At 37.8% G+C, this 22,250-nt stretch overlaps 2 protein-coding genes across 3 annotated transcripts in view; both read left to right on the plus strand.

Annotated features, from left to right (window-relative positions):
* Positions 1–232: 232 nt before the first annotated feature.
* Positions 233–12,359, plus strand: urb2 (URB2 ribosome biogenesis homolog). Its single transcript, XM_056761357.1, is given in 11 exon segments — positions 233–318; positions 911–1,055; positions 1,204–1,380; positions 2,806–4,816; positions 4,819–6,111; positions 6,226–6,386; positions 7,771–7,881; positions 9,338–9,580; positions 10,235–10,331; positions 11,296–11,435; positions 11,814–12,359. Coding segments are annotated over 10 exon segments (4,557 nt in total). The 5' UTR covers positions 233–318; positions 911–929; the 3' UTR covers positions 12,012–12,359.
* A 5,632-nt stretch (positions 12,360–17,991) lies between these two features.
* galnt2 (UDP-N-acetyl-alpha-D-galactosamine:polypeptide N-acetylgalactosaminyltransferase 2) overlaps positions 17,992–22,250 on the plus strand; it is a 65,598-nt gene continuing 61,339 nt past the window's right edge. For both annotated transcript variants that reach the window (XM_056760514.1, XM_056760515.1), the window contains exon 1: positions 17,992–18,199. In XM_056760514.1, the coding sequence (XP_056616492.1) occupies positions 18,104–18,199 (96 nt within the window). In that variant the 5' untranslated portion in view covers positions 17,992–18,103. The remainder of the gene's footprint in view (positions 18,200–22,250) is intronic.

Genomic DNA, 22,250 nt, shown 5'->3' on the forward strand with positions numbered 1-22,250 from the left:
GTACATTTTTACTGATAACTGCTGAGTCTTGTATAGCTTTATCTTATTTATAAAGTCTACGTGTTAGAGATTTAATATTGGCTTACCTACAGAACATATTGCTTGCCTTTCTCTACAAAATATATATATATATATATATATATATATATATATATATATATGTATATGCACAAAAGTCTCGTTATAACCAATCATTTCACATTACTTCCTCATAAGTCGGTTGTTGCTCTTTCTCGATTATTACTGTCTAGGGTTAAAGTGTGGAGCCGACAGCCGACGTCTCCTCCTGCGCAGCTACAGCACGTGTGTGATGAAAATGTAAGAAAAATGCAAGTTATTCGGAATCGTTAAAAAAATCCATATTTTGTTACATATAATCCTACTGTGTGTTTTATTTAATAAGGTCGTAGCTTGCTTTCTGATGTTTGTGTCCTGTGAGTCTCGGTAACTTTAAACTAGCTGATGTCACGCGTGTTAGCTAGATTGTTTAAAATGATCTCAATAAGAGATATCAGGGAGTCTTGATGTCATACAGTGTTGCGAATCCGACTTTAACTCACGTTATACTGAGCATCAATAGTAATTATAGTTGTTCCAGATTACTTTATTCAGTAAAGTCAGAGCCTCGTTGTTCATTTGAAAAGGCTGCTTTGATATATTTAATTATAGCCCCCAATTTCTTTCTATTAAAAGTGGACTTCAGTGTAAACCTTCAGTTCTACTTACACTATTTTGTATGTTTGATATTCATGTGATGTGCGCATGGAGGGCAGTTTGTTTATCATGAGTGGCCATCTAGTGGCCAATTTCCCTCTGTTCAGATTTCCATAATTTCATACATTAGTCAAGACAGTGTCAACAGTGATTTTTTTATGAACAAGTAAGAAAACCTGTGTTTGTTTTCTTTTAGACAGTAGAAGTATTTAAATATGGCTGCCATTTACTCTGGCATTCATCTGAAGCTGAAAAACCCTCGGACACCCTGGCCAGACAAACTGAAACTTGCTCGATTTGCATGGATTTCAACCCAATGCCTTCTTACTAATAAAGAGCAGGTAAATAACTTGTTTGACTGCATTTACAAATGTCTAATAAACAGGATTTCATAAACATTGTAATATTTAAATTTTAGTTGTAACGTGCAAACGTATTTGTTTCTTGTTAATGACCCAATATAAAAAAAATCGGTTTTCCCTATTGAAGGTTCTATTTGACTGGACAAGCCATGCGCTTACATGTTTTTACAACAAGAAAGTGGAGGTGCCTTTGGAAGTGGTGGAGGGTTTATGGACCTACCTTGATGATATCCTTCACAGCAAGAAACTTTGTGACATGCTGAGTCAAGGAAAGACCATTAACCTTCGTCCCACAGTAGCGCAGGTATTCACCACTACTGCAGTTTGCTGAATTTCAAGGCATTCAGGGCTAAACAACAAGATTTTCTGTAACACTTTCCTTGAAGCATGTATGTATAATGCATTTTAAAAGTAGTCTTAAAGCATTGAAATACACCTTTTAATGGATTGTAATGTCTTCTTAATAATTGTTATTACAGTTAATACATTATAACACTTAGCAATTCATTGTTACACTACACATTTTAAATAGGTTCTAATTCTTTACAACTACATATAATGCATTACAAAACATATTATGAAGAATTAAAATGCATTTTACCCTTTAATAACTCTTTATAATGAATTATACATGCATGCTTCAAGGAAAGTGTTACCAGATTTTCTTCTGGTGATATTCTGGACTTTCAGATTTTTAGTTTTCATATATTTGGGATCATACATATTTGTCTTAGAAAATATTTGCTTACACTTAACAATATGGTTGTGTTTATTAACAATGAGTTAATGCATTAGCTGACTTAAACTTACAATGAACAATACTACACATTTATTAAAGGGGTCATATAGTGCGAATACGTGTTTTTCTGTGTCTTTAGTTTGTTATAAGTTGCCCATGCATGTATTAGACATTCTATCTAAATGCGAATGCTCACTCAGACCTGCCTGAAACGCCTCGTGTAACCACACCCTCACAAATCTACATCAGTTCGTGATTTGATTTGACTAAGACCGCCCAAATTTATGCGCAAGTAAGGTTGGCGTACCTGTCAGAACAATTGCTTTTGAACCTGATGTTACAAATATAGTAGGATGTGTAAGATTTCCGTCACACGCTTGCAGTATTCTACCAATCACTACGCACTGGTTAACTGGCCAATCATAGCACACCTCGCTTTTGGGAGCGATGAGCTTTGTAAAAAAGTCTGCGCGTTTCAGAGAGGCGGGGTAAAGGAGAGATAAACATGCAGAGTATGTGGAAAATGCAGCGTTTTTTAACCTTAAATCGTGTTTACACAATGCACTACATCTAAAACAAATGATAATACTTGTTTTAGAAGTGTCTTATGACCCCTTTAATCTTATCTCATGTTAATTCGAACATTTACTAATGTAACTATTTACATTAGTGAAGCCTCCGTGAAGTTAATGCATTTACTTATTTTAGCATACAACCTTATTGTAAAATGTTATTAAATATTTCAATTTATCAAGTTTTTAAAGAAAAAAGAATACTATTGTATAATATATATATTTTTATATATTTGAAATGATTATTAATGCTAACTTGACGTATTAAAATCAGCAGAATTAGCAAAAATGTTCTCTAAATAAAAGAACACAATTTTTGAATTTACGAAGCATTTTTTATACTTATTATACAATAATATTTGAAATACTACATTTTGGTTAGTGGCTAACCTATCCCTTTTGTTTTATTTCTTTGTAGATGATCAATGATAGGATTCTGGAAAGTACATCAGGTCTCACCTCTGTGAGCCTTCACACTGTTCTTAGCTGTTGTAGTGGCATCTTGACCTCTCCAGTTCTCTCTGTGACTTACACAGCCAACTACGAGCTATTGATGGAGCTCCTCTCTGGACTCTGTGGCTTTTCTAGCATGAAACTAATGCAGCAAAAAAGTGAACAGCCTCTGTCGCTCAAATTCTGTGAAGTTTTCCTCCTTGTACTCAGCACATATCTTACCGTTCAGAAACAGCAGCCAAACTCCAACAGAGTGTTTTGTCAAGTAACAGCAAACCTCCTTCAGCCTCTTTTGCTGCTGAGACACTTACTGAACACCAGGGTGTGGACCGATCACGACGACATTAAGATTCGACAGAGCCTGAGCAAGGAAATCCGCAGCAAAGTAGACGCCGTTCTTCAATCAGCTCTCTTCACCTCTGATCATTTACAGTCCTACAGAGAAGAAGTTTTGGTGTCAGAGGATGATGCTGGTGCCAGGAGGAGCCATGCAGGAAAGGGCATGCTTGGTCCTGTCAAAAAGGTTCTATCAAAAGTTTGTGTCCAAGGAAACAGCGATGAGGAACAGGTGTTATTTTATGCCGTTAAGTCCAATTCCCTTACTCTGCTTTACAAATTTGCTTTAGATTCATATTGTAAAGGTGCAGAGAACAAGCTGGTGGGCTTTCATCTCATGACTAAGCTTGTCACTGCTTTGGGCTTCACAGATGAGATGAATATCGAGCAGACGTTCAATTCATCGAACTGGGGTCTCGCTTTGCTTGCTGTGGAAAACCTCCTCAACTCCTGTTTGGCCTCTGATATTTATAATGTGGCTGTAGACAAAATCCAACACAAGGATGTGCAGTTCAATTTCTACAGGAAACTCGCTCGCCTTTTATTCAACAATGCCCAGATGGGAATCCCAGCTTGGTACCGCTGTCTCAAATCTCTCCTCACTCTGAATCACCATATCCTGGAGCCAGATTTAGATGAACTTCTATCAGCTGTGTGGGTTGATGCGGACGACACAGAACTACGTGTTAAGAGAGCCAGAGAAGCACTCGTGTCTGCCACTTTGCAAACTTACGGCAAACTCAGACAGCTGCCTAAACTTTTTGAAGAGTTGCTTGATGTGATCTGTCGGCCAGCAGTGGATGAATTAAGACCGGCGTTGTTGCCCGATACTATACAGAAGTCCCTGAGTCAGTGTCTGCTAGACACCCCTCCGAGCCAAAATCTTGAGATCTGTTGGCTCGTTTTGAAAAGGATGCAGTGTTATCTGCTTCCCCACATACAGGAGGAAATGGGAGATGTGGCACTGAAAACGTTTTCTGTGAGCTTGCTGCTTAATGCTGTTCTGTTCAGTTTTAAGACTTTGGACAACACCACCCCGGTGCCGATCGTGAAACAAACGCAGAATCTAATGGAGGAGATGCTGAACGTTGTTAAAGATCTTTTGAAAATGTTTGAGGAGAATCTTGTCACAGAAGGTCCATGGATGGAACAGATCCAAAACGTGACTCTTCTGCTTGCTTACACTTGGGTGGAGGTGGATACCCTCTTCCAGATTCACTGTTTTAGATACACATCTCCAGGTGATTCCCAAAGCTTCACCTCTAGTTTAGTGGAGAGAGCTCTTACACTAAAGAACATAAAGGATGAGGTCATAAGTCCCCTTGGTAAGGTCTTACAGAAACTCCTTGCTCTCCACAAGCTGAAGATACACATGCTCAGATCATCTACGGTATCAGATGAAGAAACAGCAAATACAAAGCTGCTTCTCCAGGGAACTGCTCGGTTTATTGTAAGCAGTCAAGAAGTTTCATTAACACCAAACACTGACCAAATTTGGGACCTCCAGCTTTGTAATATCAACGCCAACACGTACATGACAGCGCATTGGTTTCTTATAACCTCGAACCTTCCATTAATCGCTCCTTATCTTGATCAGAAAGACATTATTGATTTGGCTGACTGTGTATTGTCCTCTTTGCTCCAGAGCTTCATGCCCCTGGAACCAATTTGGAAAACACAGAGGTCTCTGTCTCCTTCTTATGTAGAGAGTTGCTTGAAACTCAGGTTCTTTGTGAATTTCCTGAAATGTACTCAGCCCTGATAAAGTGCACCATCAAAGCTTTTATCGAACTTCTCGAACCTTCACACGTGCAGGCGACCTGTCCTTCGCTTCTGAAACCTTGCGCTGAAATAAGCATGGAAGAAGATAGAGAAACCAGCATGACGGCGCCTCTAAAGCGTCTGAAAGCTATCGGAGAGGAGATTTTGGACTCAGTCAAAATGAGATCTTCAATACGGATATCTGAAACGCAGATGGAGCGTTTTCTATCACTTCTCAAAGTCACGCAAATCTTGAATGGTTTCGCGATGTCCTCTGAGGATTATTCAGAACTTTTTTTAAGCTTGTTCATGATGGCCAATTGTGTCCAGTGTGATGAAAGTGCCTCAGATGCTACAGGATTACTCCGAGAACTTTTTAGTGTCATGGCTACACTTCTTAAGGTTACAAACTCTACTGCCATCCTCAAAACCATCCATGGAAGCAGACTCCTAGAGGCGGTTATGACTTCCCTGTTTACTCGATGCAGTAGAGGCCTCTTTGCGGGGGTGGACGGACCCACCTGGTTATCGTTTCTTCAGTCGGTTCTTAACTTCATTCAGTCCCTCATCCAGCTTATCATCGACAGGAAGAGAAACATGTGTCTCAATCTAGAGAAATTCACCTCTTTCATGGTCGAGAGTAACAGCGCCGTGGGGGTCCTGTCTGGGGATGCTGAGGAATCAAAGGGGAAGCGCTGCTCATTACAGCTCCATCTGGTAACTTTAAGCACGCTCTGCAAAGAAGTCATCGCTACTCTGGGCAAGAGCAAAGATCTGGATAAGACTCTGACTCATTTGTTGGAAAAGGCCACATCTGTTATGGAGCCAGTCATTCAGGCCGTGCTGACAAGACAGGGAATCGGCCTCCTCGGGCAATCCTTCTCTGTTGAAGTGGTGACAGTCATGCTTAAGGGTGAACTAGCCAGGGTTTGTCACCTGGTTCAGAGCAGCTCGGAGGAGGACAGGCGGGTGAAAATATCCCGCATGTCATTCTACCGGAGCTTTTTCCAGCAGATACTAAAGGAACTGCATCCATCACCACGTCCGATGGATTTTCTCGTTTCCTCAGTCAACTATCTCTCTGCATTCTATGCGGCTGCAAAAAAGACAAAGTCAGAGGATCTCGATGGGCTCCATATTGAGATTTTAAGGAGCATCCATGCACTGCTGTCAGGTTTGTCTTTAAATGTTTCATTTTTTAATATATATTATATATATATATATATATATTAATAAGCAATGTTGTGGACCTCTTATTCTCAACATAGTTTGTGTATCATTTTATCAGGCTCTTGGATGACTTTGTCAGAAGTGAAGGAGTTGGAGGGAGCAGTAAAGGGGCTGCTTCATGAGCTGTTGTCTGACTGTTCTGATGAGCAGTTTCATTTAATACTGCTGATGCTCAGAGAGAGTCTTGTGGTGTCAAACGTTGAAGGAGGACACCACACTGTAAGCCCATTTGTGTAGTTGTTTTTTATTGCATTACAAATGTCGCTATTGCATCCTCATGTCGTTTACAAATGTCGCTATTGCATCCTCATGTCTTTTCAAACCTGTATGATTTTCTTTCTTCTGCTGAGCACAAAAGAAGATATTTTGAAGGAAATAGAGAGCCAAATAACTTTGGACCTGTTTTACTTCCCTTTTAGGACACAAAACCACTGAGATTTTTCAAAACATCCTTCTTTGTGTTCCACAGAGGGAAAAAGCATATCATCACTGTCCTTCTGAAACCTTGTATGTCCAAATGTGCTGTTAATCAGGAAATCAAAAAAACACTGTACTTTTCAAATGATTACATATAGTTTGACAAAGTTCACAAATACTTTTTATTGTTAGAAATTTGCAAAACCCATTGACAAACATAAGGGGTGACTAATAATAACATAAATATGACGAAATATGGAGATACAAGAGAAGAGGGATTCAGAAGCACATTCAGCAATATACAGGTTTTGATTGACATGAGAAGGATTTTTTAATATAATACAATACAGTCCTGTTTTTTATTAGTTTTTATTCTATTCTTATTTTGCTTTTGCTTTTCATTTTGATTTGCATTCTTAACATTAATTAGCAAATATTTAAGGCCTTTCTTCACACCAAGAATTGTAGCTTTAATTATAAATACAGTAATTATATTGGTGTCATCACAGATGGAAGTTTAATTTTATGTTTGTGCCCATGCGCAAGCTCTTTAAATCTGAATGCATTTTGATTGGCTGTCAATGTTTTTTCGTTTATTATGTGAAATATAATTGACTCTGCAAGTGCTCTCAGCTATATTGTTGCTCTGTATTGTTTTAGTTGTAATTGTGGACAATGCTTTTATTTAACATTTAAAGCAACTATCTCGATAGTTATCATTCTTTGTTTGACCGTTAAGGTGTAGCTCGTCCCAAAACGAGAATTCTGTCATCATTTACTCACCCTCTTGTCATTTCAAACCTGAATGACTTCCCACAGAACATGAAGGAAGATATTTTGAAGATTGTTGGTAACTGAACAACAGTGGTATCCATCGACTTTCATTGCTTTTGTTTCCATACAATTAATGGGTACTGCATTGGGTTTGGATACCAACAATCTTCAAAATATCTTCTTTTGTGTACAGTGGGATGTCTTTCAGGCTTGAAATTATTCAGGCAGAATTTTCCTTTTAGAGGAAAACTACCCCTTTAAGGTCACACCAAGAAAGTAAGTCATACAGGTTTGAGCAAACGATGACAGAATTTTGCACTTTCCATTTAAGGCTGTAAAAATGGTATGTTGGCTTCTGTTTCTAAGGTACTTAAGTGACATCGTTTTGTTTAATTTCTCTTGCCTTTCACAGGAGATTCTGTCAGCTGTGACTTTAACAAAGCTGCTTGCTTCCTGCGTGTTTCCAGAGCATTGCTCAAAGGCGTTTCGGCTCATCACTCCACAATTCATATCTACCCTCATTGTAAGTATTCAGTATCTGTTTTCAATTGTTTTTTCATTAAATTTTTTCTTTTCTTTTTCAAATGAGATTAAGAAAATAGCGCAACAGAAATGCATGAGTAATTAAAGTAATTCCTCTTTAGTCTTTACTAAGATGGAAAATTTCATGGCCTGTCTAAAAACATCTGCATTGTTATATGTTTGCCTCAAAGGACGCTTTGGATTAACATTTTTATGATTACAAAATGACACTAGAGGGCCAATATTACAATCAATTTGTCTCCCTCGTCGCTAACCTTCAGGAATGTTCCATGACCATGTGAAGTTAATAAACCCAGAAAATGTGCACACTACATCCAATGATTCAAAGGATATTTACTTTTTAAGTTAATATAACTTTTTAAGGGTAGTTTAATTTGGTTAAGCTTGCAGTTTTGCCAGAAATTACACATTTTGCATTCAAGAAAGAAAGAATTTTGCTTTAACAAAAACATAAATCAAAACCTTGACATTGTAAATATTGAAAACCATATCACGCTCAGTCACCAGTCTTATTCTCGTGTGTTAGCATTAAAATGCATCTGCCTGTAACAGGCAAGTTTCAAAGTCTCGTCTATGTTTGAGTTGACGGAGTAAAAACTGTGCACACAGCCTGTCAGGGTGCTTTTATCACCGCACCTTTTTTCTCCGTGTCAGAGCCACCGCTAGCAGAGTTTACATCGCCACTACGACCTCAAGCTGTGTTTACCTGCTGCTGCTTTCACACCTAAACTGTCTTTAGTGCATAAAAACAAAAGCTTTGTAATCTTTCCTTTTGACATCAATAATTTATAACACCGGTCTCAAGTTTCGCTGTGCAGTTTGGAAAGTATTATGTTTGAAAGTGATCTATTGTTGTGCTGTATTTGAAGATGCCGGCCTGGCTTATTTCTGAAAAAACTTAGCCTGGTTTTAAAAGATGTGCAATACATATTCTATTGTACACCATATATAATATTACTTTTTTATTAAATAATATATTTACATAATAAAATGCTCCACAAAAAACACTGTCAGTGTGAAATAGACAACACTAGTAACCATGATTTATTTAAAGGGATAGTTCACCCCAAAATTAATATTCTGTCATCACTTACTCACCCTCATGTAATATCACTTGTATGACTATCTTTATCCTGCATAACACAAAGGAAGATATTTTGAAGAATGTTGGTATCAGAAAACCGTTGGTCCCCATGGTTCTGTTTCCAAACAATAGAAGTGAATTAAGAGACCAATGGTTTTTCTTTACCAAAATTCTTCAGAATATCTAATGTGATTTGCAGAAGACAGAGTGTGAGTAAATGATGACAGAATTTTCATTTTGAGGTGAACTATCCCTTAAGGGAGGATCAATGTATGGATCATAGTATTCGAGAATCGTGATAAAAGAGAAAGTCAGAACATTCCACTTGAATATCACAGATGTCTGTTTTCAGTTTGTGCTAAAGGAGTCCAGCAAGCTTCCTCCTCTGACCCGTGCGCTGACGATACCAACCCTGGAAACACTGACTGTCCTACTCCGTCATGGGGAGAAACACCTCTCAAATCCACACCATGTGATCATGGTGCTGGGTGCCCTGCAGTTTGTGCCTCTTGACAGCCATTCAATGGAAGAATACCACGCTGCTTTTGAGGCCATCCATGAAGTCTTGTTTGCAATCATTTTGTGCTACCCTCTGGTGAGTGTCTTTGGACAAAAGTTATGATAAAGTCGTAGTAAGTCGCTTTAGATAATTGTCTGCAAAATGTATGTTGAAACTGTACTGTTGAAAAAGAGAACAGCTCAACTCCTATCAGATTTTTTTGAAGTCAGGTTTATGACATCTGTTTATATGAAGTAACCCAGAATATTTTTTTATGAATTTAGCTTTGAGTGTTTTATTACATGAGCACACCCAAAATACTGACTGGTGGATGGAAATTGTATCTCATAGCCTTCATCAAGAATCAGTATTATGTTTATCAGAGAAAACAGAACAGCTGGATCTGTTATTTGGTTTGTCCGATATGCTTTTTGTGTCAGCGTAATCTAAATACGTCGTTACGTTCTGATAACATGAAAAGTCCCTGAAGAGGTGTTTCATTTGCACTTAATAAGAGTCAAAATGAGCTTGTAGAAGTGTAGCATAGCTTGAAGACTGGTAAGATATCTGGTACGAGATATGCTGAGATTTTCCAGGGCTTCAATTCTCCGTGCTTGTAGGATTGCTTGATCTTGGATAGACGTGAAAGGATAGTACAAAGCACCGTTAATAAACTCTAAGTGTATTTTATACGAAGTTCAGCTGTGGACCAATATTATAATTAATAAACTGTTGTTGAAATGTTTGCAGACTATGCTGAAGGCTTTACCTGTGTTTCTGAATTGCTTTTATCGCCTGGTTTCATCAATCATGTATGAAGGCAGACAGAAAGGAGAGACTGACAAAGGTAGGCATTCTTCTTAAATTTCTACTATTATTTTTAAGCAATTAAAAATAATAAGGGTTTTTAACGTTTTCCATAATGTTTTATATGCAGCTTTTGTAGATTTGTTTAATGTTGACTCTTGAGGGAGCACTTGAAAATTGTATTCATCCCAAATTGTTTAAATCAGTAATTCATATTTATTGTAATTTCCCTATTATTATACTGTCTGAATGTCAGGGCCACGTTTCTTCGTACTGCTATTCATCGCTCTGTTGTAAAATCCTCCTCAAGCAAAGTCTTTTACAAACAAACGTATTCAGCCTCTATAAATTCAAAATCCTCTTTTGTCAGCTACTGTTGTTGGCTCTGTTTCTGTCGAAATAAAATTGGCAAGCTATTACGTTTGCAATCTAAAAAGACAAAAACTTGTCCTATTCTCAACCAGAGCATCACTATCAATAGAGCTATTTGGTTCAAGTTGCACTGAATTCATCTTGTGTCAGTAAAGAAAAAATGTTATTTGAAGTATTATTCACTTAATGAGAGTAGCAGCTTTAAGAGCTGCGTTCATAGAGAGACGGTTGCAGTGAAGTGGTTCTGTGGATTGAATTTCAAAAGTAAAGTTTCCAAAAAGCACGGGGGTGAGAGTTAGGTTGAGTTTGATCCTGGAGCTCGGGGTGTTTTTCAGTGTAGATACATCCCTTCTGAATTGAGATCTCTTTCTTAATCTTGTTCTTACCTTTTAACTGTAGCAGCAGTACATTTTGTCTTGTATTTCTCTGATTTTATTTTTGACCTCAAAACCGAGTCAAACCTGTGAACATTACCCTTGAATGTTCTCATACATGATTGAATCGTAATGTGATGCTTTTGATCAACTTACTGTATCTTATGTAAATGAGTTTGATGAGCCGTCCCTTTCATTTATTCTATTACCAGGACTCATTTTCATAACATGTCATAACATTTACTTGCTATTTTTCAGGGACTGAGAACGACAGAGAAAGTCTCCTGAAGTGTGCCATGCTGGTGGAGAGGATGTACACTCACATTAGCAGTGTTTCTGAAAATTTTACAGTCATGTCTTCATTCATGGTGGCACAGTATGTCATTGCACTACAGAGGGTAAGATTTTTCGTTATCAGTTCTTTAAGGTTATCTGTTCAAAACTTCCCACAGTTGTAAATCTGCAAGATTGTAGTTCAAGATCACTGGGTTTTGTGCATGTCATGCATTTTTGGCCATAACATTATCTTATTTGTAGAAAAATAATGAGAATAGACAAAAATGTAGATCTCAGTATGCATGTTGTTTCAAAGAAAATGGGAGAACAGCGCTCACTTTGCTCAAGGCAATTTGAGACCCTGTTTTGTGAGCTTGCAGTATAAAACGCGTTTGACCTTCTAACTGACCTGAGATTTATGTTTCCACACAGAACAATTACATTAACACAGATTGCTGAAGAATTTATGTCATCCTTTAATATTCTGTTTTATGTTGTAGGTGACACTTCAGACAGAAATCAAGGCATGTCTGACAGAGGGTATATACTGCATTCTGGACAGCTGTGCTGAGAAGGACATCAAATTTTTGAACACCACCCTTCAAATGGGTGTTAAGGAAGTTTTCAAAGACCTGTACAGTAGCTACACACACTATCATAAATCTCAAAGGCAAGGGGAAGAAAAGTATACCGTCTGATTGGTCAATTCCCAGTCTCCTCTGTGTAAACTGACTGTATTCAGTCATGTGGAAAACTTTGTTATTCTTTTACAGGCAAATGTTCAGACAAATGTTATTCAATGTTATAATGAAATATTTTGTTGGGATCATTTGCTTTCTTACATTTTTGTACTTGACAAATTAGGAAGTTGTTTATGGTAATATTGCATTTTATATCTTGGACAGACATTCAAGTGCATTCAAATGGTTTTTTATGTTAACACAGTAAGATTTTGTCAGGTTTCTCACAACAGCGCTCTAAACCAAACCTACTTTGTAGATTGGTTGTTGTTTGCTTGTAATTAAAAGCTTATATTTACTTGTAAATATTGTCAGCTTAATGGTTAAAGATCTAAATTGACCTGCTAAGGTCTGGAAACAGTAGCTGTGTCTCGTTTCGAAAGTCGGCTTGCGTCCCCGAGTCCTCTGGAGGCTACATCCTCTGAAGGATGCGGTATACAGAGAGTCCTCAACCTAGAATTAAATGAGACATTAATAAAAATGATTTTGAAATGATTTGAAGAAAAAAAGTCAGTCAGTTTCTAAACAATTAAAATAGTCCTTACTGTTTTAAATGTTTAAAATTATTAAACTCTTGATCTTAATTTACCACATATGACTACTGAGGAAATGGAATAAAACAAGTAAACTGTTCACATTTAAACACCACATATTTGATTGAATGTCCAGCTGATGCAATTAATTCAAATAATTTACGTTGGTTATGGCGATGCAAAGAATTATGAGTTATCTCTAGCAATGAAGGATACACCTCATGCATCCTCCGAATTCCTGTGAAAGAAAGTCGCATTCGTAGTGTCGTAATTGCTTTTCTGAAATGAGATGTATGCAGCCTTCCCGAAACGAGACACAGCTAGTGTCTCTCATCAGCTGTAGTTGGTGTAATCCCTTCTCATAGTTGTGCATCTGTGCAAGCCAATTAACCTCAGATTGCTCCAGGTGGACTCTATAAAATAAGTGTACTGTAAAAGTGTCGCCTGGATGACAAATAACCTATTAAAAATCTACCCCAACAGACCTGTATTGTAAAACGATGTTAAACATTTATAGAGCCATCACTCAAAGTGCATCAACCTATTAAGCTGTCCTGCATTCTACAACAGCATTGTACCGAATTATGATGAAAAACCTACAAAACTGTGTTCAGTTCATATTTGAAAAATACAGATGCGTTGCTCTTGGGTCAGTGAGGGAGCATATTTGTCGTAATTGTCAAAGCAGGAACGTCTCGTAGGAGAGGAAGTCCCCAGCAGCAGTTTGTAGAACATCATAAAGGAACAAACAGGTGGAGATGATGATTCCTACACATGCACCAGAGGCTCTTCAGAAAGAAGAAGAGAAAACTAAGTCTGGCGGCTTCGCAGCTGTGCCCAGTGTGAAACTTCCCAGGGTGCTCCATCTGCATATTCTCTTCCGGGCCGATGACAAGTCTCCTTCGTCTTCTAGGTGTCCTGCTGCAGGTAGCTCAACCTCCACTGTGCCCAAACATTGCTCATTACCATCAAGATGCACAGTCTTGAAGTGGAGGCGTTCACCAGCAGGGCTAAGCGGTGGGATGTTGTTTTAGGCAATGGAGGAATCAAAGAACAGGATCTTAGTATCTGCCTTTTCAAGTGGCACTGGGCTCTGGAGCTTGTAGAATCGGTGTGCACCCCTTTAGGCAAGCTGCTGACAAAGCTGTTAAAGAAGAGGAAAGTAGTCACTTGGGGAGCTGAAGTTGTCCGTTGGCACTTGGACGATGCAGGAAGTCGAGCTGTACCACCCACTTCCAATTAGTGAAAGAAGGAAGGATGTTGCAAAACTCGACAGCCTTCCAGAGATACTTCCCCCGAAAGTGGAAATTCTGTCATCATTCACTTAGCTTTGAGTTGTTTCAAATCTGTATAAATGTCTTTTTTCTGATGAACACAGAGACATATATTTGGAAAAATGCTTTAAACAAACAGATTTTGCCCCCCATTGACAACCATAGTAGGTATGGTAAAAAAAAATAGTAGTAAAAAATGCCCCTGAAGTGTTTGGTGTCCTACATTCTTTAAAATGTATTCTTTTGTGTTCAACATAACAAACACAACTATAAAGTAATTTTTCCCACTATGGGATTTAATGGGGGGCAAAATATTATTAGCATTCTTCCAAATTTATTTCTCTGTGTTCATCAGAACAATGAAATTTAAACAGATTTGGAACAACTCAAATGTGAGTGAATGATGACAGAATTTTCATGTTTGGGTGAAGTATCACTTTCATTGATGTATGCTTTTTTTGCACATGGATGGATTGGATGTCTGTATGGAGGTTACTCAACTTTCTCGGGTCTACAGAAGACTGCAGGAGTGCAAAAAGGTAGCCAAGTACAGAGAATGAAATGTGTCAGAAAGCACCTCAGCCCGCTCACAGAAACTGGCAATGATGCTCAGACCAGTGTCTGAGAGCCAAGTGTGTAGAATAACAGATTCAGATTATTAGCCCATGCAAGTGAATGCTCATATAAGGAGCTTGAGAGACAGCCGAGAACCAAATTAAGCCATACATGCTCTTGCTCAACGCAAAAATTGTTAGCAGTTTTTAGATGCATGATAATGTAGACGGACAGGTCACTAATAAAAGCCGGATCAGTCCTGTTTTTCTCACAGCACAAGGATCGCTATCTGATTTGTTTGGAAGACAATTACAATAGTGCATTCTTCAAATGTTATAATAACGTGTCATGTGTGTTTATAACAGAGCTCCAGTGTTATTTCTTCGAAACCGCTATATTTCAAGCATGGCTTTTGGTTTAGTGTGAAAATAACCATCTGGCCGCAAATGCGAGGTTGACTTTCTCTTTACTTGTTTCAAAACCTGCACCGTTTAACAATGTCAAGAAATGATTTGGATTCAGATTATAAGATCAGTTATAAGACAAAATTCAATTGTTTTTGTTTTTAATGAAGTTTAAGGGTCCCAGCTGACTTTCTTTAACAAAATATAGTAGCTAGTTTCGAGAATGCTATGTTATTTCCCTATGGAGATTGAGCTTTCATTAAAACATGTTGACTTAATATAGACACTAAGTGATTTTAAGATTCCATAAATTTCCTGAAAGTTTTACGGTTCTTGCTCTTAAGCTTTTCTTATTCTTAGCTTTTCATCATGTGTTTTTTTTGACAATTGTAAAATAATCACTCACTGTTTACTGGTATTAATCATGAAACTTTAGCTAAAAAGTAGGATTTTCCAGCACGGTTAGTCATGCAGATAATTTCCTGATTTTTCTCACATGACAGTCAACATCACAGCTACTAGACGATTATTGTGTACAATTTGATGTCTACTGGAGGTTTTACTCATGGGTTTAGAATTATTCTCTGTATGTGCTTTTTCCTGAAACATGACAGGAAAAAACATTTACAGTACTGTGCATATATGTCTTTTGTACACTGGATGTAAACATTAATATTTCCAAACATTCTTTGGGATTAACTATACTAAAGTTATATGAACCGATTCTACAGAATGACCACACATACTAGATCTGATCTCACCATCATCAAATCTGGGATTAAAAAACTGAGACAACCTAAATCCATAAGAACTGTGGCAACTTGCTCCCTGCTTAAATATGCCGGTTTCAAGTCTTTGGCAGAGCTACAAACACATATTTCTTGCCTCACCTTTACTTCTTGTTCTGACAGCTGTATAGTCTTACAGAGTCATGATGATTAAAGGAAGACCTTTCAATTATACATTTACAGGCACGAGGATGAACTGAAGGGGTGTGGGAACAATAAAGCATTACAGACTTTATACAATAAATGAAGAACATAAGGAAATGACATTCTCCAAGCTGAGCTGAGCTACCATTGCAGGTCAACTGATCCCATGGTGAAGAGTTAAAATGTCAAGTTTATTATGTAGATAACAATGTGATGTGTGAGTAAAAGCTGGAGGGCTTGTCTGTGTCGTTTTGACTGTAGAATAATGCTTACTGATGTTAAAACTAAAACCATTGCATTCGGTTTCAAACTAAGCTTGTTTCCTGGAGAAGAGTGGTAAAATGAAATGGAAGCTGGTATAAGGGAAGACTGGTTGAGGTATATCTTGAAAAAAAGATAGGCATGATTTTCTTTTGTTGTAAGAAATGGGCTAATAAAATTAGATATACTACTAATAAACGTTTTATTTTAATACAGAGAAGCACAGAAAAAAAACAAAAACATTGCCTGACACAAAATATAAATTGACTAAAAATGGTCAGTAATCAATATTTTTAAAGCCTTTCTTGTTTTTGTCTACAGTAGTTTTTGCTTAGTTTGCACATGTGTTGTTGTCATTTTTAAGCCAAGCTTCCTTAAATTCTTATCAAATCTGAGCTTCAGTTTACACAACTACACACAACTTTGTATATATCAAAAGATTGATTACAAACAAAAACAAGGCAATTATTCAAATTTGTACAACACTTTAAGTCACTAATGTATGTTTACAAATTTCACTCTGTTTTAGCTTTTTCGAAAGCCTTCATTTCTGTTTTTGAATGGGAATTTTTGTAGTGTTTCTTTTTTTCTGAGTCTTGGCACACAATGACCAGCTCAAATCTAACACTACATGTGCATCAGTGTTGTGTCTGCTGTGCTTGTCCCCATATGATAAGTAGGTCACATAACTGAATCCTTGGAAGTACAACGGCGTTTCCAAATTAACTCTTCTTTTATTTAACTTATCAGATGTCAAATTTTAATGGGATCTTTCAAATCAAAGCCACTAGTTCTTCCGACTATGTCTTACATTGTTCATGACAGCAAGCTGCTGGTAATTTAGAAACATTTTTTCATAACAGAGCTATTTTTGACAGGTTTTTACTGAAGCTAATGCGAAGGATTTTGCATCTTTAATCAATAAACACGCCATAACTGCATAACCACACTATAGAGAAGTGTATGGAAGCCCTTTTCCGCCAGGGTTGGGAATTTTGTTTAGAATTAGTAACTCATAAGATACTAAGTCGGAATTTCGACTTAGTAAGTCATAATAATGACTAAATTGGTCAATATTATGGAATACTAAGTCATTATTATGAGATACTAAGTCATTATTATGAGATACTAAATCGAAATTTTGACTTAGTATCTCATTATTATGAGATACAAAGTCATTATTATGAGATACTAAGTCATTATTATGACTTACTAAGTCATTATTATGAGATACTAAGTCATTATTATGACTTACTAAATCGAAATTTCGACTTAGTATCTCATTATTATGAGATACTAAGTCATTATTATGATATACTAAGTCATTATTATGACTTACTAAGTCGAAATTTCGACATAGTATCTCATTATTATGAGATACTAAGTCATTATTATGAGATACTAAGTCATTATTATGATATACTAAATCATTATTATGATATACTAAGTCATTATTATGACTTACTAAGTCGAAATTTCGACATAGTATCTCATTAATATACTAAGTCATAATTATGAGATACTAAGTCATTATTATGAGATACTAAGTCAATATTATGACTTACTAATTCTAAAAAAATTCCCAACCCTGGCGGAAACGGGCTTCCATAGAAGTGCAATAAAAACATAAACAGATCAAATAATTAGATTTGTTAAACAGTAGGCTACATGTATGGTTGCGTTATCTAAAGTAACTTACTAATTAAATTGGACTAAATTACTATTTCATTTAACCAAATACTAATAGTCTACGTCACACAAATATTACGCATTCCTTCAGTATGAAATGTGCAAAACTAAGATAAACAATGCTCCCTCAGTACATCTCGACTCGGGGTCCAGGCAATAAACGGCCCCACCCCCAGCCCTCCTCCGCCCGCGTCTCTGCGGAGCGTGATTGGATTAAAGTCGGTTACCCTTTCCCCTCTAACCCGGTGATGCTGGCTGTTTCCTGCTTCTTCTTCTGTCCAACCACCGCCGCTGCTCAAGCCGTTCGTCAGTAGAGCGCTGTAGGCACGGCGAGACGCTGAACGTGGACGCGGCACGAATCTCCCAGTCAGCCCCTGTATTATCCCATCCGAAATCACAGCAATGCGCAGGAAATCTAGGATTTTATTATGTTTCGCTGTGCTGTGGGTGCTTGGCATAGCGTATTATTTCTACTCGGGGACAACGCTAAGTCGAAAGGTAGGTTTCTGTGTTCGCTGGTTTGTTCGCGTTGCGCGCGGGTACAGTGAAAAATCCAACTTGTTTTGCGCGATCGTTTTTCAGCTTTCGGATGAACGAGTGAAAACGATCACTACGGGGATGTCTAGAGCACGAGAGCGGACGAGAAAACACTCGGAAAACTGTTGTGTCCAGCGATGTATGGACGCATCGCTCCCTGACTACGTGCTGTGATTTTACTGTGAGACTACAGTACAGCCACGTATGGTTTAGTTGAATTCAACGCTCACGATTATCGCAGACGTCGTGCTTTTTTCCCCAAAAGATTTTCGTGGAGTGATTAAGCTTCCGTTTACGAGCCGGAGAGGCGTTAACTGGTTACAAACTAGCATATTCGCCGGCGTGTGTTACAATGTAGCGAGTGTGTGAAGTGTCATTACATTCAGACACGATCTGTTCTCAGATATTTTGCGTCTGTATCGGCGTGGATTGAACCGGTTTAAATGTTTCTTAGTTCATTCATCCACTGAATAAAAAGCCAAGACAACCTGGACTTTAAGCAAATGGGCTCTAACGTCTACAGTGATAATACACTTAACCTTCTGACAGCAATTGTTAAAACTCTGATTATTGAAAACTTCTAAATTTGAGTTTGTTACCTAAACTCCGTATTTGTGTTTGATCAGTAACTTTCGACAACTGTATTGAAGCACCTGGAAAATTAACGTTTTAATAAACACATATTTAATGTTTAATCTGTAGCTGACTGGTTAGTAACCAGTTGACAGTGTAAATATTGGGAAACCAATATTTTAAAGCAGGGTGGTGCACCGTTCAAACACACGTTTATCTGCCTTTATCAGAACATTTATTGAAATATGGGATATTAGTCACAATGCTTAGCACATGTACTTCCTTTATTATAAAGTGACACGTCGTCTAGGGGTTTGTTTTTTGTGAATTGTATCGTGCATCAGCCAGACAGCTCACTTTCTATTTTGTGTGCATTTGATATTGTTGTAAGGGCACGATGAGAAAAATTGACTGCACATTTGAGAATTGCTCCCTTATGGCTTTGTGGCAGCGTTGCAGTTTAAAACTTCAACTTTGACGAATTGTGGTACTGCGTAACTCTCTGGACCACCCAATCTTCTGCTGGCGTTAGTTTTACTTATGTTTTTATTTTATAATCTTGTTGCATATCAAGACTGCTTTTTGCGAATCTGTTCATAAATCTTCACTCATGTACCGTAGGATAAGCAAGTGGCACAACAGCTGGCCAACACTGTTTCAGATGGCTCACGGCACTGAATCGGTTTCATCGGCACATTGATGTTTGGTGCTATTATCTTGCTTTGGAGATTTCGGGGATTAAGTGTCTATATCTGTTAAATTACACAGTGAAAGTTAGTTTTTTCGATCGGTTTACATAAATGAGATTGCATTGTTCGTCCTCAGTTTATTTCTGCCAAGAACTGTAAGTTGCGCAATGGATGTTTAACAGATGTCATAGATCGTGTCTCCGTGAGGGAATTAATTCCCACATATATGTGCTCGATATGAATGCATGTCAGCCTCGGGACAGCAGTTGGGTTGCATCGGGTGCACAGGTTCGAGAACCTCGAAAGGGTCACAATATTCTCTGTGGTTGTAAATGTGTGAGATGGGTTTTGGAGCCACGGCTGCCCTTGGATGCAGGCAGGATAGGGAAACGGACGGCTTTTATCTCCACCGAGTAATGCGTTTGATCTGATATCCGCTCCACAACACAATTATTGACAGTCTGATTGTTCTGCCCTTGTTGGCAGGATTATAGTGTGGCGGTGTGATGGGGCCTTACTGCTGTACAGTCCTTGCTCAAATCAAAGCTTGTTAACATCAGGATAAAGGGAACTGGATGACAGATCTGTCCATTTCTCCCAAAGCCGTGTGGCTGGGATGGGTATTCTCGTTTTTCCCTTTGATAACAGTGCCAAATAGACGACATTTGGGTCTGATTACTGTCATACAGATTAATTTATACCATGCAATGAAAGAGAAGCGCAGGCCCTAATTTTACGCTGACTGGAGACTGTGAATTTCAAATTTTCTGATATTGTTCGTCTTAATGTCTACAGGCTTAGATGTAGTGTCTCGCCATTTCAAGACGTATTCTCAGGAATTACTTCCCGGAAATTGACATACGAAGTTACATTTTACCCGCCAAAGGGTGAAAGGGGTTTTAAATTTGAGGGGCGATATTTGTTGAGTTCCTTTGCTTTATCTCTTTCCCGAGGTGCTGGCTGCAAAAACTCTTCCAAGCCTTGTAAATGCAACATTTTTCAGCATTTTGCCACGGGATGTTTTTTTCTGCTTATCTTCTACCTGCTGAGCTTCAAAAAAACTCAATATTTTTGCCTGCTTTTATGTTGTCTGTCGGATTCCAGATGATTATGTTTCTCATCTCGTTGAATCAGCAGAGTCTTATTCCAGAGATTGAATCAATGCTCGGTTTTATACTGAGCCAAATTTACCACATTGTACATGCATTCACATGCCCATAAACTACAATTCCTCATTTTGTTGCCCTTGGTGTGAACAGGAAAGCATACATGAGGCACATTGTTTTTTATGGCCTGACCTTTGACAGGAATGAGGTTGTATAGTGTATATTAAGGGCTTTAAAGTCAGCGTAGAAGAGAAGAACCTCTTCTGTTCTGCATTAAAACTTTGGAAGCAGTGGATAACTGAGAGACCTATACGAGCAGACGTCATTGAGCTCTGTTTAAAACCATGAAATCTCCTTGAAAAAAAACAGGTCTGAGAAAAAGACATGCTGCATTAGCAAATGGGCAAGACTTTAGTGTCTTAAAAATGTTGATCTTGCACGAACCACCAGGACCACTTTTTATAATATCCTGATGAGTAAAACGGATGAGATGAGGGACAATATTTGTGGTTTACTGCCTTATGTGAGATGAGATCTTAAAGTTATATATTCAGATTAGCAAGAAAATTTCAGGGAAGTTTTCTAATTGAATGAGATGTGGCATCGATCCTATTTTAGTGTTACTTCTCATATGCTCATTGCTCAATAAGTAGTTCGTAAAACTCAATTCAGAAATGGAATCATTATTCCAGAAAAAAAATATGTTACAAGAAACATGAGGAATATATTTCACTATAATTGTTACAGTGATAACTTTTGACAGGTGGTGATTGTGTTGTCATGTCATAACATCTTTATTAAACTATTTGGCAGTGCAGATGATGTTCTGTGATATGTGGAGAGATAAAAGTCTCCATGACAAATATAGCAATTCCTGTCCAGTTCTCCCACAGCTCCTGTCTGTTTGAAAAGGGAGCTAGATTTGATAACATCTTTAATGCATTCTTGCGTTCTACTGCGGATACTTCGTCTTCTTTAAACTTAGCCATCAAAGCGGCTAGAGAAATATATTCATGTAGAGATAATAAGAAAATGGCCAGCCCGTTTATCCAAAGCCCCAATGTTTCAGTGAATGTGCTTCTTGTTGAACATGGGATTACAGAGAATCCATTAGCTTTTTCCTCTAGTCATCTTTCTGTATTCTTCACTTTAGTTATGCATCTTTCCGTGAAATATGTATGCGCCAGTGTGAAATGTATAAAAGTAATGCAGAGCAGTTTCCCTACAGCTTAACTAATTGGAAGTTTCTGATAATAAATGAGCTTTTGATGTTAAGGGTCATTCAGTCCTCTACGGGGTCCAGACACTGGATATGAATTGTGATGAATTTAGTTTAATGACACAGTCAGCTGCTTTATTATTTTATACAGAGGTGTAAATAAATATAATTTGTTTGTGCACATTATTGGGTTTCATATAGAAAGGGACCCAGAACAAAGGTGATAACCACTTCAGCATGTAGATGGTTGAAGCCATTTTGGTGCTGGCTGTTATTGCCTAAAGTTATGTTAATGACTGGAGAGTAGGCCTGTGTATTGATTCTGAAGTTTCGATGAATGAAGAAACTCTGGTAGAGAGAGATCGATCTAGAAGAGTAAAAACAGCCCTTTGTGTTTCTGCTGGTACTGTTTCTGAAAAACCGAT

This window comes from Triplophysa dalaica, chromosome 11 (genome assembly GCF_015846415.1).
Source record: "Triplophysa dalaica isolate WHDGS20190420 chromosome 11, ASM1584641v1, whole genome shotgun sequence".
Lineage (NCBI taxonomy): Eukaryota > Metazoa > Chordata > Actinopteri > Cypriniformes > Nemacheilidae > Triplophysa > Triplophysa dalaica.